The sequence below is a fragment of the Artemia sp. Qi Xiang Cuo genome, chromosome 5, assembly GCF_049724085.1.
Source record: "Artemia sp. Qi Xiang Cuo chromosome 5, ASM4972408v1, whole genome shotgun sequence".
Classification (NCBI taxonomy): Eukaryota; Metazoa; Arthropoda; class Branchiopoda; order Anostraca; family Artemiidae; genus Artemia; species Artemia sp. Qi Xiang Cuo.
In genome coordinates, this window is record NC_142798.1 from 72,503,099 (window position 1) to 72,521,216 (window position 18,118).

Here is an 18,118-nt window from a genome sequence, read left to right on the forward strand (position 1 = left end):
AGTCTGGTGAACTTGTTCTTACATATATTAAATATAAATATACAAGTTTTTTCAACTGAGAGTAAGGAGCGTATGCGAGGGGGGCTGCCTCTTCATCAACCCTCGCTCTTTTCGTTAATGTCTTGATGTTTTTTATAAATACCTTTCATTCCAATTCAACGGCCTTTGTTTTTGATCCGCTTTTCTTAGAAAATTGTGACAAAAATTAAAACTTTAGCTTGAACAGCGAGGTTTGAGGGAGGAGGTCCCCTCTAATATACGGAATAATTTCTCTTCGTTATAAGTTTTAATGTTGCTCCTTACTTTCAGCTGAAAAAAAACTTGTTTTTTATTTAACTTCTTACCGTTTTCCAAGTCGTGCCAGGAAATCTCCCCCCCCCCTCTGTTTTAATTTTTTCCTGAAAACTCCCCTCGGAAACTTTCCTCCCCATGGAAAATGCTCTCCATAGAAAATCCTCCCCCGCAGAAAATACATCCCTAAAATTTTTGTATATTTGCCAATAATAAACACTATATGTGAGCAGTGGGTAAATTGCGTAACTTACAACCCTTTCCCCATGGACTATGGGGGGTTATGGCATCCCCAAAGGCAAAGTTATCGGACCTTTTAACTATGCTGAATCAAATGGCTATCTCCAAATTTTGATCGAATGACTTGGGGAAAAAAGGGGCGTGGGAGGGGAACTAGTTGGCCGCCAATTTTTTTTATCACTAAAAAACGGCACTAGAAATTTTGATTTTCGATCAAATGAGCCTTCTCTCGATCTTCTAGAATCATTTGTTAGATACGATCATCCTTGGGAAAACAAAACTACAACAAATAAACACGCATTCGTGATCCTTCTTCGGGCAAAAATAAGAAAATCCACATTTTTGCATGTAGGAGCTTTAAGCCTATACAGTGGGGTTCTCAGATATGCTAAATCTGATGGTGTGATTTTTATTCAGATTGCTTGACTTTTTTAGGAGTGTTTATCCCCTTTTACAGAAATTGGGCAAAGTTGATGTATCTGCTCTTTACGCTAAAATCTTAAAGCTCTTCAAAATACTTCTCGTTGAAATTCACCGGCCCTTGTGTAACAGTAGCTGCTACTAAAGAATTGGCGGAAAACAAATTAAACTGTAGCGTAACAAGCGAAGGATGAGGAAAAGCCAGCCCCCCTTATATACGGAATGATTCCTGTTCAGTTGAATAAACTTGTTTGTTCTATTTAATTTCTGGGTGTTATTTCGAATCATACCAAGAAACCCCCTCCCCCGTGTAAAGTTTACGGTAAAAATCTACCGTGGGAACTTTCCACTCCAGGAAAACTTACCCCGTGGAAATCTTACTTACGCTGAAAACTCCCCTCTCCCCGAAAACATTTTCGTATGTTTCCCAATAACAAATAACAAATGTAAGCAATGGGCAAATTTCATAACTTTTCCCTAGGTGATGTATTGGGTTACGTCATCCCCAGAGACATAGTTATAGCACCTGTCGATTATCCTGAACGAAATGGCAATCACAAAATTTCGATCGGAGGTAATTGGAGAAAAAGGGGCGTGGGGGCGGGCTATTTTCCCTTCAATCTTATTGACTACTTAAAAATAGTCCTAAAACTTTTAATTTCAGTTCAAACGAGCCCTTATCCGATATTCAAGGACTGTTGGTTCAATACGATCACTCCTGGAAAAAATACAAGCAGAAGAAAATAACACACATCCGGAACCTTTTTTCTGAATAAATATATAAAATTCAACACTTTTCTAGATAGGAACTTAAAACCTCTACTGCATTGTTCTCTGATATACTGAATATGAAGGCTTCATTAAGAATGCTTGAATTTTTGGGGGCGTTATCCACCCCGCTTTTTAAAAAATCAGACAAATTTTCTCAGGCTCGTAGCTTTTCATGGTAGCACATTAAATTCATTAATAGTTTGATATATTTGGAATCAGCATAAAAAGTCAATTCTTTTGATGTATGAATTGCTATCAAAATTCTCTTTTTTTAGAGTTTCGGTTGCTATTGGGCAGAGTCTTTCCTTACTTAGAGCTTGTTAATACTATTTCTTAGAAAAGGGAATTGGTTACACTTGCAGTAACCCTAAGAGGCATGCAGATATATATGTTGTGCTCATAAAACTGTCAGCATGTCACTTTAAAACTTTAGAGCAGGAAACATGTTATCTGCTCATAAAGCGCAGGAGAAATGCAGGAGACAGCCCCTCGTATACCGAATAATTTCTGTTTGTTTTGAGTTTAATATCGCTCTTTAATTTCATTCGAAAACCCTTTTTCTGTTTGATTGCTATTCGTTTTAACGTACCCAGGTTCACCATAAATGGAACGAGGGCTACCACTCTCTCAAACTTGACTCTTTTAAGGGAAGTTTGACCTTTCCAGAAAAATGCTTCGAGAAAAAGAGTTCATTTAGTTTATTTGCTTTATGATATAAAGTATAAGCGGTGAGGTTAATATACATATATATTCGCAACCATTTGAATATTCATCCAATTCATCTGAAATTTATTTCATAGAAAGCTTGAAAAGATCGGGCTAAACCACTTCTTGGGGCATATTTACCCATACTTCCCAAAAATAAATCCATTGGCCAGCATCCAAATAGATAATACCGCCAGTATGGCCTCTGAAACTGGGACGCTATATAAATACTCTTTCATCAGATATGAGAATTTTTGCCCGATCACATTTTGGCCCTGTTCGGGCTAAACTTATTGTTTTACGGATAAAATGCTAGTCTTGTAATTTCATGCGGTGTGATCTCATTTGTTACTTGAAATGGGCACCGAAAAAGAGTACTAGTGAAAGAAGAGTCTTTCAAATGATTCTATCTTCAATTCTGCAATTCAATTGAAGAAGTCAATTGATTCCTCCTTCAATTCTATCGAAAGATTCTTTCGATAGAAGCCTTTTATAACTCCTATTATTTAGTTGCGATTACTATTTGTATGATACGCTCCTTATTTAGAGCTCGTTACCACGAGGTGTTTGATAGATTCCCTCTTGAACTGAAGGAGCATATTGTCAAAGTTTGAATGCGAGCACGTATAAAAGATTTTTTCGTAGGGGGGAGGGGGATGATAAAAAACAGATTTTTGGCTTAATAATTTTAATAAGAAGTGCCCAGACATTCGTGAAAATTTAGGGTTTCAGGGGGCCTCGGCTGTGACGGCCCCCTCGCATACCTCCCTGGTTGAATTATATTCTTTTTCAAAAGATAATTCTATTTACTTTTTCTTAATGCTAAGACTGAGTACCTAGAGCCTGATCAACTATATTTTCTCTAAATTCAGAAATCTACCGCATAAATTCTAGGACTTTTTTTTAAATTACCTGTGTTCTAATTCAGTCTCTTGCCCTTATGTGGAAAGCATATTAAAAATAATTTTTTTTTTATAATTTTAATTTTTTTAAATTGACTTACTATTGTAATAATTTCTTCTTGCATCTGAAATTTTGATACTTAATTAGAACCACATTCATTTTGCAAGAATTTTTTACGAGAAAAACATAAGTGTTCAACAGCAGGGTGATGTGAAATTTGATTTTGAATAAATCTTGTTCTGGTCCTGCAGAACTAGTACAAACTGCAATTCCTTGCATAAAACAACACGTTTGTCAAGCTTATCCTGGCAAGTATAGGACCAGAAACAAATTCACTGCTATCTGTTTTCTATCTGAAAGTCTTATCAAAGCTTGAATTTCTAAGAACCTGTTTTCCGCATAGAACCTTTCCAAAATAGTTGGAAGCTTGCTCGTTTTCTTTTCTCCAAGAAGCGTGGTTTAAATTCCATGAATATGTTAGTTTGAAAATGTGCAATAGGAACTTAATACTAGGTAAGCTTTAATAAACTTTAGATAGACATTAAGCTAGAAAAGGATCACTGTTGGACTAAACAAGAGCAATAAAGAAAGTTTTATGCCGCTTTTAAAGGCTTACGCCTAATGCAGCCGCAGTTCTTGAAATATCAACTAAATTTCCATAATATTCAACAAAACAACCGTGTTAACTGCACTTTCGGTAAAACATAGTCTGATAACAAACAGAATATCGACCACTATATTCACCACGGTAACGGTTTCAACTGTGTTGACTCTACTATAGATAAAACACCTAATGCAGCCACACTTCTTGAAATATCAACTAAATTTCCGTAATATTCAACAAAACAACCGTGTTAACTACACTGTCGGTAAAACATAGTTTGATAAAAAATAGAATATCAACCACTATATTCACCACGGTAACGGTGTCAACTGCGTTGACTCTGCTACAGATAAAACACCTAATGCAGCCACACTTCTTGAAATATCAGCTAAATTTCCGTAATATTCAACAAAACAACCGTGTTAACTGCACTGTCGGTAAAACATAATTTGATAAAAAATAGAATATTAACCACTATATTCAGCACGGCAACCGTGTCAACTGTGTTGACTGTACTATAGATAAAACACCTAATGCAGCCACATTTCTTGAAATATCAACTAAATTTCCGTAATATTCAACAAAACAATCGTGTTAACTGCACTGTCGGTAAAACATAGTTGGATAAAAAATAGAATATCAACCACTGTATTCACCACGGTAACGGTGTCAACTGCGTTGACTCTGCTATAGATAAAACACCTAATGCAGCCACACTTCTTAAAATATCAACTAAATTCCCGTAATATTCAACAAAACAACCTCATAACTGCACTGTCGGTAAAACATAGTTTGATAAAAAATAGAATATCAACCACTATATTCAGCACGGCAACGGTGTCAACTTTGTTGACTCTACTATAGATAAAACACCTAATGCAGCCACACTTCTTGAAATGTCAGTTTGCAAGAGCTCTGTTTTCAGGCCACCCACATCCAACACAGAGTTTGACGCGAGTTGTGCAAATTATCGTTTTGAGTACCGTCTTTAGCAGGGGTTTGGATCTTTTCAGAACCCGTGTTCAACCATGCTATTCTGGCGCGTTGCCATTTGAAGAGCCCGTGTCCAACACGCTTGGAGCTCGTAAGATGAAGACGTTTTGAAGATTGGCTGGGTTAAACTTGGAGAACCTGAAAATGATTCCTGTCGAGTCCGCCCAAAACACGCTTCAAACCCTGAGCCTCAAAACACAATTCTGATATTCGACAAAACGACGCTTTTAGCTGTGTCGACTCCTCTATCGATAAAACTTACAGTTGTACAAAGCCTATATCACATTTAAGCCACCTTTGGACAAAAATAAAATCAAGCCCAACAACAGTGGCTATAAATATGCTGGGCGTAATTTGCTGAGTTGGACTGTGTTCAACTTTCGTGCTAATTTTTATGACTGGCCAATCAGATTGAAGGTTAGAGGTGTGACTTTTTTTTAATAAGAAAGATAGAAGCTTTGGATAGTAGATTTCCTAACTATATGATCAATCTGGCAGCAAATGCAAAGACAAAGTATTAGTAGACAACATTCAGGGCTGATATAGGCTCGTGTTGAAAACAAAATAGTGTTGGTATAGACTTTTCAAATCCCGTTCTTGCCATTTCAGTTTTCCACGCTTGTAGTACATGTTCAACATAAAAATCCTAAAGAACACAAATAATTCTTAAATTTTAGCTTTTCTTCATAGTGGGGACTATAGGCCTGGACATACATCAGATACATTCTCGTAGTGACCCTTTATAGAAGAATAGGACTACTTGTCAATATTGATAAAACATTCTTCTTTTTTGTGTCCCTTACTTGATCAAATCTAATCCAGTCCTCGACGGTATCACAATCCAGTCGACCCTGTCTCTGAAATACTAAGGGATAACGTACAGTCGAACATCTAGTTCAAACACCAGAGATCTGTCGACAGAAACAGTCTGTAAATGTAGCCCCTGAATATATGGACATACTCTTAGATGCAAGTGGTCACTCCATCAATTTATTATGAGATAATTTTTCAATGCCGTCGCCTCTCCTGCTGTATGATACATATGACCCCGGTGCAAAATGTTGTACATCGGTGAGCATCGACAAAAACGAACCACAGACTGCAAATTTTGAAAATTGCTGCTGGTATTTCCAATACGGTCTTCTAACATAAGAATTGCATCCATGTATGGCGCCGTTAATCTATTATCCGAGGTGATTGACTTTGAACGTAGGACCTCAAGAGGATCTTCTAGCCCAACTCTACGAGTCACTACAGACTTCACTTTTTATTTGAATGGAAGGCCAGTATTAAGTTTTAGTGTCAAATACCAACACTTGTCAAAGGAAGCCAAGATTTATGAATATGGAGTTTTTCTTGATTTTGACATCACAATTATACTAGTGAAGCAGATTATTGAAATAAAAAGAAATTTGATTGGAAACCCTGTATCCTAACTTTTTGTCAATTCTTGCCTTCCAATACCATGTCTCGAAATCTTTTGCCAAATTCATCATACAGATTGGAAACTTGCTATTTTTCTGCCTTGTATTGTATCAGACTAACGACGCTTCTTGATTACTAAGGTCCTTGCTTCAGCCCTGCAGTGTATTACTACAGCTGGGTTCAAACTTTGGGCCCCGTTTTACAAAGCTAAGGCCAACCCACTGTGCAACCGCAGGACTACTGCCATTTTAAGCTTCAGTCATTTATAATTTCAAAAATATGCTTCAAATCGGCATTCTAATCTGAATGATCAGGCCCCTTTTGTCCTAAACTTCTGTTTTATGAACAAGCATTTCAGTCTCCTAGGTGAAAGTGTTAGCAGAATCCATGCGCTTTTAAGGGTTTAAGAGCTCAGGGTGCAAAACTGAGTTTGAAAATTAGTGTTAAGAATAATAGGTCACTAAGAATTGGAATAAACGAGTGTGAGGAGGTGATGTCGAGAGAACTGATCAAGTGATGACGAGAATATTGATCAACTGGATAGCTTCACATACCTGGGCAGTATTACTTATTAAAGATGGTGGATGCAGTGAACGTATAAAAAGTAGAGTACCCAAGGCTTACTGTGTATTTTGAAGTTGAAAAAGTTCAGAAGAATAGAAAGATAAGCCTGGGAACCAATATCAAAATATTGGATCCTACGGTGATGACATTTGTCAAGCATCGTTCTGAAACATGGGTGCTTCCAAAGGCTGAGGGAGTTCTCTTAAATATTTTTCAGAAGTATTGTCTAAGGATAGTCTTAGGTAACTGACTGACTGTATTAAAACAATAAGTTGCGTGAAGAATATGGTTCAATCCCATTTTCTAAGGATATAATGAAAGAAAGGCTACCATGGCCAGGCCCCGTTTTTTGGCTAACGGACGACAGATTGCCAAGAAATTTGCTTATTAGCCATGCATCTTGAGCCAAACGAAAAGCCAGTCGTCTCCAAACGGTGTAAAAGGAGGTCACAAGAAAGAACTTAAAGGAAACTGAAACTTTGTGGAAGAGGGTAGAAAGTGGAGCTTTGATTAGAGTGTGACGATGGAGGGAAATGCACGGCTGTATTAGCCCCAGGTGGCTTGATGCTGCAATGAGGTGTTATTGGTTGTATTAATTCCACATATTGCCGCCATCTGTAAATTTCAATGGAATAGCTAGACAGATTCGCCAGCCAAAGAGTGAGATTCACTCTATATATCTGCTACCCAAAAAGTCGGCCCTGACAGCCCTTTCGCCAGCAAACAGCCCAGATTAGTTGGTGGGTATAGGCTATCACTTTGCCTGGGCAGTAGCTTTAGCTAGCAGAGCGCAAAAATGGGATATATATCAATTATAGAATATTGTCGACGAAAGATGAAAGCCCTTCAGCTTTCTTTTTGCTTTCAATGCCAATTTTGCAACTTTTATAGTCTACAGTCGCTTCCATTATTCTAAGATCAATTTTTGAAAAATCGCATTTTAATGAGATCATTACACCTATCCCCTTTCTACAAACTTGTAGGTGGCCGCCTAACTCTACAAAAATCAATTGCACCAACATAATTTCTACCATTGATTTAAGTCATTGTTTACTTAGAACATCTGCTTTCTCTCCAGTATAGAACAAAATTGTAGCTGAGTGGAATGAGATAATGAAATGTAATTTTTAAATTTTAAAGATGTTCATTTTTCCAGTCCAACAGGCAATTCCACTGAATCAATAGAGATCGTAAAGGTGATGTTGGCATGACATGCCATGTCTAGGTATTAATACATTAACTGAATACTGGTAAGTACGTGGAGAGTGACAGTTATGTGGCTAAATTTATAATTTTGCTCTCCGTTCAAAGATCCATATTGCGTGAGAATTACTTACTGTTTGCTCTCTATGTCCGTCAGTCAGAGCTGAGAATCCTAGATCAACATGCAGCTTTAAAATAAACGTTATAGCTGTTTCACTGGGGCCTAAGAATGGAAAATATAAGCGGTAAATGACCCTGAAACGTCCACCTAGTAGGTTATAATTGAGATGAGCCAATTTTGTACTTTCCCTGTTAAAATAAATTTGAGTTCAGGCATGAGTTTAATGAGGCAGATGGATGTAGTTTCTTGGAGATTCTCATTGGACCCACGAAATATACCAGTCGTAGATGACTATGACATCTCCAAATGCAGACTGAATTTCAGATGAACGTCATATAAACGTTCTTCTCAGAAAGTATTGTTCTTTCTTCATTAAGTTCGTACATATGTTGAAAGAGGCAGATAGCTGTATTTTTTTTTGGAAGAGCTATTTCACATATAAGTGATATAGGACTAAGATATAGACGTTAGTTTAGGCCGGATCAAGGCTAGGTTGCCAAACCAGGATAAGCTACACAATGCCATTGCTCGGAGCGAAAATAAATTATGTCCAAAAAAAGAAAGTATTTTAGGGGTGTACTTAAGAAATGATCCTCGAGACGAGTTCCTGAACATTTCGAACGAATCTTCTACTTTTTCTGTTAAGAAAAGTTGGAGTTTATGCATAAGTCTAAAGTGGTGGAAGGCTGTAGCTTCTGGGAGTTTCTCATTGGGCTTTAAGAAGGAGATGTACAAGTCATAGGTGACTCTGACAGGTCTAATATGTAGTCCCAAATTCATATGAACGTCTTGTCAATATTCATCTGAGCAGATCTTGTTTTTTTCCTCATTAAGAGTAAGATGTAGATGTTAGTTTCTGCCACATCAAGGCTAGATTGTCCATCCAGGATGAACTATTTCAGGCCAATGCTCGGAGTGAAACTATCTTATGTGAAAAAAAGAAGATAGCCTGTTAAGGGCGTATTTTGGGGGCTGAAACTGATTTTGTAGCCGGAATTGACTACACTTGGAAGCTTAACGTAGTTTTTTTTTCAAATTTATACAAGGTAGATTTTTAATATGATTAAAATTGTTTTATATCCGTATGTGACTTCTGATAGTGCTTCAGAGCCAATCAGTTGCCTTTAAAGTGTTTTAAAAACTTCAAACTACTTTCCTAAAAAAAAGCATATTTTCAGGCAGATTGGTTTCGTTCAAGTGGAGTTATGCTTAGACAAATGTCACCGTCGCTATATGACAGTAATAGTTTGAAATTAGTTACGAAACATTTGTGAATAAAAGTTTAACATTTCCTCCAAAATTTGGCAAGGCCAAACTAATCCGAAAGATCTTGACTATCCTCCGTCATTCTTTTGCTATTTCACCAAAATCCTTGTGGCCATGCTTTAGTTATCTCAATTCTTCCCAAATCTGGTCTGCTCGACACAATGACATTAAGATAATCTATCTATTTTTTCTATAAACTACACGAAGCTCATTAAAGTGGTTCCAAAATTTCTGCTGATTCTTTAAGAAAGGACTTTGGGATGTAGCGAGATGTAGAGACGTGATTCTTGCATGGACCATGAATGAATCTGAAAAAAATTCTATCTCTTAGGCATGAAGTCTCCTTTGGCTGTCATACCAATAATATTATACAGATGGAAGAGAAATGTCCGATTTGTATGGACTTCGTCTCTGTCACTCTACCTCTTTTCTACGGTCTAGAGTTTAATTGTATATTGGGTGTGATGTTAATGCAAAGCCTATGAGTGAAATAAAAACCTAGTGGGAATTTTTGAATTCAATATATATATATATATATATATATATATATATATATATATATATATATATAGCCCCCTTCATAGAAATGTCTCTTACCCCAAAGAAACATCCTCCACGGAAATATTCTCCAGAGTAACCCCCTCCTCTAGCCCCCCCCCCCAGAAAAAATCCTTCCTGAAAATGGTTGTATACTTCCCAATAACCAATAAATAATGCTGGCAAGTCCGGCGCCCCCTTCATGGCAATTTCCCTTCCCCCATGAAAACTTCCATCATGAACAGATCCTCCAACATAATCACCGACCCACCCTTCCCTCCCACTACCATAAAAAAAACCACCTGAAAACTTCTGTATACTTCCCAATAACCAGTACCATATGTTAACATTGGGTAAAGTTCATAGCTTTTAGCCCTCCCTCTGGGAACTTCGGGGGATTAAGTCACCCTAAAAGACATATTTATCATATTTTCGGCCATGCTGAACAAAATGGCTATCTCAAAATTTTGATCGGGTGACTTTGGGAAAAAAATAAGCGTGGGAGAGGGCCTAGTTGCCCTCCATTTTTTTTGTCACTTAAAAAGGGAACTAGAACTTTTAATTTCCGTTCCAATGAGCCCTCCCACGATATTCTAGGACCACTGGGTCGATACGATCACCCCTGAGAAAAAAAAAACAAAAAAAAAAAAAAAATAAACACGCATCCGTGTTCTTTATTATGGCAAAAAATGTAAAATTCCAAATTTTTGTAGATAGGAGCTTGAAAACTCTACAGTAGGGTTCTCTGATACGCTGAATATGATGGTGTGATTTTCATTAAGGTTCTATAACTTTTAGGGGGTCTCTCAAAATTTTGAGATAGCCATTTTGTTCAGCATGGTCAAAAATATGATAAATATGTCTTTTAGGGTGACTTAATCCCCCGATGTTCCCAGTGGGTGGGATAAATTTTTTTAAATTTACCAATTTTTAAATTTTATTTTGGTTTTTGGGTATTTTTACTTAAGTTTTCCGGAGTTTTTTTTTGGGTTTGGGGGTGGTAAGGGTGGGTCGGTGGTTATGTTGGAGGATCTGTTCATGAAGGAAGTTTTCATGGGGGAAGGGAAATTGCCATGAAGGGGGCGCCGGACTTGCCAGCATTATTTATTGGTTATTGGGAAGTATACAACCATTTTTAGGAAGGATTATTTCTGGGGGGGGGGGGGCTAGAGGAGGGGGTTACTCTGGAGAATATTTCCATGGAGGATGTTTCTTTGGGGTATGAGACATTTCTATGAAGGGGGCGCCGGATTTCCAAGCATTAGAAATTAAATCGATCATTAGACGATCAGAAATTAAATAGAAAAAACAAGTTTTTTCAACTGAAATGTAAGAAGGAATATTAGAACTTAAAACGAACAGAAATTATAACGTATGTGAGGGGGTTCTCCCCCAAGTCAATACCTCGCTCTTTACGCTACAGTTTTTTTTAGTGCTTTCAAAAGAGCTATCTATTCTAATTAAACGGCCTTTGTGATTCAGGGGTTTGTGAATCAAAACTTTTTTTTTTAATTTTTAACGTAAAGAGCGTGGTATTGACTAAGGGGAGAACCCCATCATATACGTAATAACATATAAGTAATAAAAAAACAATAAAAAAACAAGCGATACGGCCCAATAGTAATCGAAACTTTTAAAAACGGAATTTTGATGTCAATAAATGCATCAAAAGAATATGTCTATAATGCTGATCCTAAATATATAAATTTTATTAAGTTTAGTATTACTTATCAAAGGCTACAGGCCTGAGAAATTTTACTCGATTTTTTAAAGAGGGGGGAAACATCCCCTACAAGTAAAAGAATTTTGATGAAAATCACACTGTCAGAATTCAGCGTATCAGAAAACCCTATTACATAGGTTTCAAGCTCATATCTGCAAAAATCTGCAACTTTGTATTTTTTGCCAGAAGAAAAATATACGAATATAGAAGTTAGTTACGTAAGTTAATTTGTAAAGACATCCATTTAGCAAAAGAAAAGTAAAATTTTTATGCAAATAAAAGCTGCATTAACTAAAAAACGATCAGAAATTAAATAAAAAAAACAAGTTTTTTAAACTGAAAGTAAGGAGCGACAATAAAACTTAAAACGAACAGAAATTATTCCGTATATGAAAGGGGCTGTCCCCTCTTCAACACCTCGCTCTTTACGCTAAAGTTTGACTCCGTCTCACAACTTTATTTTTTAAACAATAAAAAACTTTAGCGTGAAGAGCAAGGCTTTGAGGAGAGGATAGCCCCTTTCATATACGGAATAATTTCTGTTCGTTTTAAGTTTTAATGTCACTCCTTACTTTCAGTTTAAAAAACTTGTTTTTTTTATTTAATACAGAAAAGTAATGAACCGTATTAAAACCTCAGAAGAGCAGAAATAACATCCTGTGATATATAAACTTAAAACGACGAGAAATTACGGTCAAGGAAAAAAATAAAAACCAAACGAACAGAAATTGAATTAAATAATCACGTCTAACATAAAGATAACAGATACTGATGTAAAGCCATGAATAGATCCTAAAAGGAGTAAACAATCAAATGAACACTCAAATGAAACTCAAAACATTTGAAATTACCACAAACAGGAGTTTCGAAACTGCCCCCCAGCCCATCGGAGTGTAGCCCCTCCCCCTTCCAAATCAGAGGATCAGTAGTAGTAGTAGTAGTCACAGTCACAAGTAGTCAAAGTCGCAAGTAGCGCCCATCGTAGTTGCAGTCGGAGTTGTAAGCAGTTCCAATAATAAAGTCTATATGTAAACAATGGGCAAATCTCATAATTTTTTAACCTTGCTCTAGGGGCTGTGAGGGTTAATGTTACCCCTGGGCATAGTTATTGGACCCTTTGACTATTTTGACGCAATGACTATCTCGAGATTTCGGTCGGGCATCTTTGGAGAGAGGGCAGCTAAACAGAGCGCAGGAAGAGTACTGCTTGCCCTCCAATTAATTTTGACTCATGAAAAGGGTATTAGAACTTTGAACCTCCAATTTAATGAAGCTATCAGTCTATGTCCTATCAGTCTAAATTGTTAGTTTTATTCCATCGATGATTGCTCGTCCAAATGATATAGTTTTGACGTTTGGTATTTTATATCCCTGAACCGATTTATCAAGTCTGATATACTCCTAGTCCTGGCAGCGTAGTAGCTATCTGCTACAATATTCCTTAGCCCATACAACCGGCAAGAACTCTCAAAAGAGGGGTAATAACAAAAAAAAGCAGATGTAACAATAGAGCCCTGATCTGACATTCATCAGTGTTCAACAGTGCGTAGAATTAAGGCTGCGTACGATCAGTGATTCGAAATTCATGTTCCCTATGTTTAGCTCTTCTAGGATGTAACAGCCTTTGATGTAGATTAATAAAAAAATATTTCTGCACAAAATAAGTTTTTCATAAAAAGTAAAGAACTCCAAAAGAACAAAAATGAGCAAAAATAGAATCAAATAATTTACCAAGGATATAACTACGAAATCTCAATATCTATAATTAAATGAAAGCCAAAACAAATAGAAATTAAAATAAGTGAAGCTCAAAATGAGCCGAAATTTATCCGAAAAGGATTCTAAAGAATCTAAAAATTATACTTTCTAGAATTCAGAAGGTAATTTATAATTCAATGAAAAAAATCTAAATGAATTTACTGAAAAAAATGTGCATTGTCAATTTAATATACATGTGTCGATATTTATTTCCTAAAATCTTAATTAATTTTTGTTTTCTTAAAGTTATAAGTGAAAACATTTAAAATAATTTTTTTTTCAGTAAAGTACAAATTATATTCTGGCTTTTAGAAAACATAGGGTTCTGGAATGATGCGTTAAAAGAGAGTGATGCGTTACGATGCATGAACTTTAAATATCAGGAAAAGAACGTAAAATGGCAGAAGACGAGCTTAACATCACGGAAGAAATATAGCCTTGATTCAATGCACTGTGGGAAATTCTTGAAGTAAGTTCAATTTTCAGTTGTTCAATATATTCCACTTTAGTAAGACCCGTCTGTGGAGCCAAGCAGCATCGCAAGGTAATGAACAACCAACATCGTTAAATTAATTTTCAGCAAAGGTTGTAGTAGCCGTCAAAGGGTCTGGAGCAGGTGCTAAACACCGCTGTTTCATAGCACTGCTTCACGGCATGCACATAACATAAGCTCTACAAGTTAAAAATTCAACACCAGTGTAGGTAACCAAAGCCATCCAAGTGAATAACATTTAAATTATTTATTGTTAAACATTTTTTATTATTAAATATTTATTATATAAAATAATTTATTATTAAACATTTAAAGTATTTACAGGCTATCTCCAAGTAATGCGATTGTCCTCAACCACCGGTTTTGTATTTGTAACAATATGCTGGCTTCTTGTAGAAAGTCAACCCGTTGGCAAAAATAGAAGCAGAAATGACTCAAGAGTCATTCGGACAAAAGTACAAAGTCTTCTGGCTGAGGATAATTACAGAGTGAGTATTCTTCTTTTAGTGTATAATCAAAGCATGGCTGAGAAACAAGTTTACACTGATACACATGCTGCGACATTAGTTTTAGGTTGTCGACCACAAAAGATCTTTTAGACTACAAAAGGATAAATGTTTCTTGGTAATAGAGATGAGACAAAAACATCAAATTTAATAGAGAATTCGATTTTCGGGGAAATCCCCGAAAATTTGGGGATAGTGGAAGCACTGAATAGAACGCAACTGATGAGCGAAAACTAATGAAAGAGAGAGTTGATACAGAACTCTCAGCTTCTATTTATGGGAGACATCTGACAGTTTACAAGTGACCACGGAATTCCTGTGTTGTTCTAAATAGCTTTCCTGTGAAAAGGCAGCGCGACGGCGGAGTGCACCTGACACTTTGACGATAAATCACATCAGACCAGTTTTGTTAAGAAAACAACTCTCAGTGATAATTTATTTCCCCCCCCCCCCTCCTGGCATTGTGTGCCCCTAGACCCGGGCCTAGTGGGTCTATTGATACATCTGACCCTGGCTGGAACACACACTGTGACTATGTTACACCCATAAGTATGACGAAGAAAATTTCTTAAATCAGATTGGCCTGCCATCACAAAAAGCGAAAGAGAATAAAAGCGAAAATGGGCTTTTATAAGGCCAATGAAAATACTGGAAGCAATAAAAACGGGCATTTCGAGAAGACAACTGCTTCCCTTCTTCAGCAATATTTGAGAAAGCTTAAAAAAAAAATCCAGTTCCCATTTTCTGAGCGATTTAGACCAGAAAAAAAGAGAATAAAAAAAAGAAAAAACAAACAACGTGGATATCAAAATGAAACACACACCCAAATTGGAAGAATTAAAAAGCTTTCAACACAGAATCAAATAACAGGTAAAAGAAAAATCAAATAAATAAACCCAAATCAAAAATGTCAGCCACTCACTCAAATCAACGACTAAAGATGTTCTCAATCAGAATCTAGAAGCGACTTGTTATTTTGTTCCGCGTTGATTTTTAATTACATATATAGCTTTTTACATTTATAGCGCAGTTAACGTTGATTACATAATTATACAGCGGTGGTTTTCCTATCTGATAAGAATAAACGTACAGTGTATTCTCGTTACTACCGTTTTGTAAATTCCATATTGTTATAAAAAGCCGAAATTTAAATTTTTTATGAAGTGCTTATTAACAGCTTTACTGCTACAACTACTTCAAACTCACTGCAGCACCAAGCCGCCTATATATATATATATATATATATATATATATATATATATATATATATATATATATATATATATATATATATATATATATATATATATATATATATATATATATATATATATATATATATATATATATATATATATATGTATATATATATATATATATATATCTTTCGAATATTTCTTTCGAATAAAGACTATCAAACTATTTCAGTAACACAATATCAAAATTTATTGTAAATAGTTGGGGTTCAAGGAGGAGGCATCCCCCCCCTCATATCTGGAATAATTTCTGTTGGTTTTAAGTTTTAATGTCGCTACGCACTTTTATTTGAATAAACTTGTCTTTCCAGTTTAACAGTAAGTAAAAGATAAACAAATTGATAATTCCGTCTAGTATGAGAACAATATAAAATCCATGACTTTTTTTTTTTTTTTTTTTGAGGAAAATTACTAAGAAGCATTGGACATAAATCCTTGTTATTTTTTTCTCAAGCCCATTAGATTTATTTGCTACGAAAGGGATTTTACACCTCACCGAAAAACTAATTTCGTTCGAATTAACTCCAGGAAGTTTATAAATTCCAAAATCACTTTAAATCGATAAGCAATGAAAACAGAAATTTCTGCATCGTAGCTTAATCTTCAGTTTCGACCATTTTTGCTTTTTTTTATTTTGGAAAAAGTCTTATAAGGATGTAAAAACTTGTGTAAAGAGTAAATAATTGAATATTCAACATATTGAAAACGATTTTCTTACTTTATTGATAATTAAAACTACAATCAAAATAATTGATTTTACTTAAAAGAAAAAGTAATTATCTGCCTTTCTTTTGAGATATTCCCGAAATTGAGATATTAATGCTCAGTAATGCTGAATTATATTGTCAAGGTCTTTATTTTATAAGAGATACTAGGCAGCCCAATTCCTAATTTTCACTTTGGGAGCTGATGAATAAAATTCAAGATATCAAAAAATATTTCTTTTTAGATTTAATTAACTTAGGATATAAAGTAAGATGCGGAAATTCATATAAAATAACTAAACTTCCCTAATACTTGGATATTCTTGTTTTATTCAGACGCCCTATAATTTAAGGTTCCATTTCAGTTCAACAATTCGTGAACAGGTAAATCTGTCATTAGTGAAACGAGCACTCATAACAGCTGTTAGGTATGCTTCCACCATCACAACTGTTACTAACAATTATCGGCTGGCTTGCAGAAACAAAACTGCTAATTAACAGAAACTTGTTGCTAATAAGTCGTAGAAACATATGAATAGGCTGTTAAACTTAAAAGCGATCATGTGTTATAAAATCAAATGCTAAAATAGATTTTAAAACAACACTTTGAACTTCAAAACGAGCATGAAAATTGAATTCCAACTTTAAATCCCAAAAGTCATCCATCGTTATTTCCTAAATGACAGAGTTCGCAAAATTATTCTATTATTTCAAATTTTGAACTTAATGCACACGATTCATCAATAATTTTGGGCAAAAGCGTTTCAAACTATTGGAAAATTTCAACAAGAACAGTTAACAGCAATTTTCTGTTGGGTCACGAAAATACAGGTCTTACTAAGATTGTTTTGAAGATTATTGTTTTTTTTAGATGGAAGAAACAGTATTATTATGTTTCAAAACCTGCTGCTTTCAAAAAGGTATTTTTCAAATTCATATTTGATTCTACCTGATAAGTTTTTCTCTTTTTCAGAGATTGGAACGGGAACGGCGCGACATCGAAGGAAACACCATCATGGGGAATTTAGCACCATATTCTGCAGAGCGTCTACCTGGAAGAGATCGACCTCACCGACCAATGCTATCAATCCTGAACCCACTGGATGTCCTTCGTCAACGACTACTAATAGAAATGAATCGTCGTCGATTACAAATGCAAGCAAAAGAAAACAAGAAGCTACTAGATAATATAGGCAGAAGACGTAAAAGGGAGACAGGAGAGGTCCTGTGGGGGGTTTAACCGTAGTTTTGCTGTTTACTCATAAATAAATTGATATATTCCGTTTTGTGCTCGGTTTGCCAGTATTTAAAGGAGAAATCTCGACCGATTTTGGCCATATACATCTAGTCACAGTGTTTCTAATTTTATTTTCTTTACAATAAATACAAGGTTTATTCAGTGACTTCATATCATCATTCCTTTTTCAAATTCAGGCTCAGCAAACATGCAGGTTTTAGCAATATATAGCAAGGTATGATAAGGAAATCGTCCAAGCGTCAACAACTAACTGAGGAGCAAGCTTCTCCAGAGCTTAATGGCTAATGCGCCCTATTCTTGAACAACTCTTGCTTTGCAGCGACAAAATTCGACAGATGTTAGGGACACAATGATTAAATTAATAAAACAAAAACGTA

At 35.6% G+C, this 18,118-nt stretch overlaps 1 protein-coding gene across 3 annotated transcripts in view; it reads left to right on the top strand.

The window, feature by feature from the left end:
• The window catches only part of Dh44 (corticotropin-releasing diuretic hormone 44), a 55,336-nt gene extending 37,456 nt beyond the window's left edge, over positions 1–17,880 (top strand). For all 3 annotated transcript variants that reach the window (XM_089088984.1, XM_089088985.1, XM_089088983.1), the window contains exons 2-3: positions 14,342–14,505; positions 17,457–17,880. In XM_089088984.1, the coding sequence (XP_088945110.1) occupies positions 14,356–14,505; positions 17,457–17,723 (417 nt within the window). In that variant the 5' untranslated portion in view covers positions 14,342–14,355 and the 3' untranslated portion in view covers positions 17,724–17,880. The remainder of the gene's footprint in view (positions 1–14,341; positions 14,506–17,456) is intronic.
• Positions 17,881–18,118: the final 238 nt, after the last annotated feature.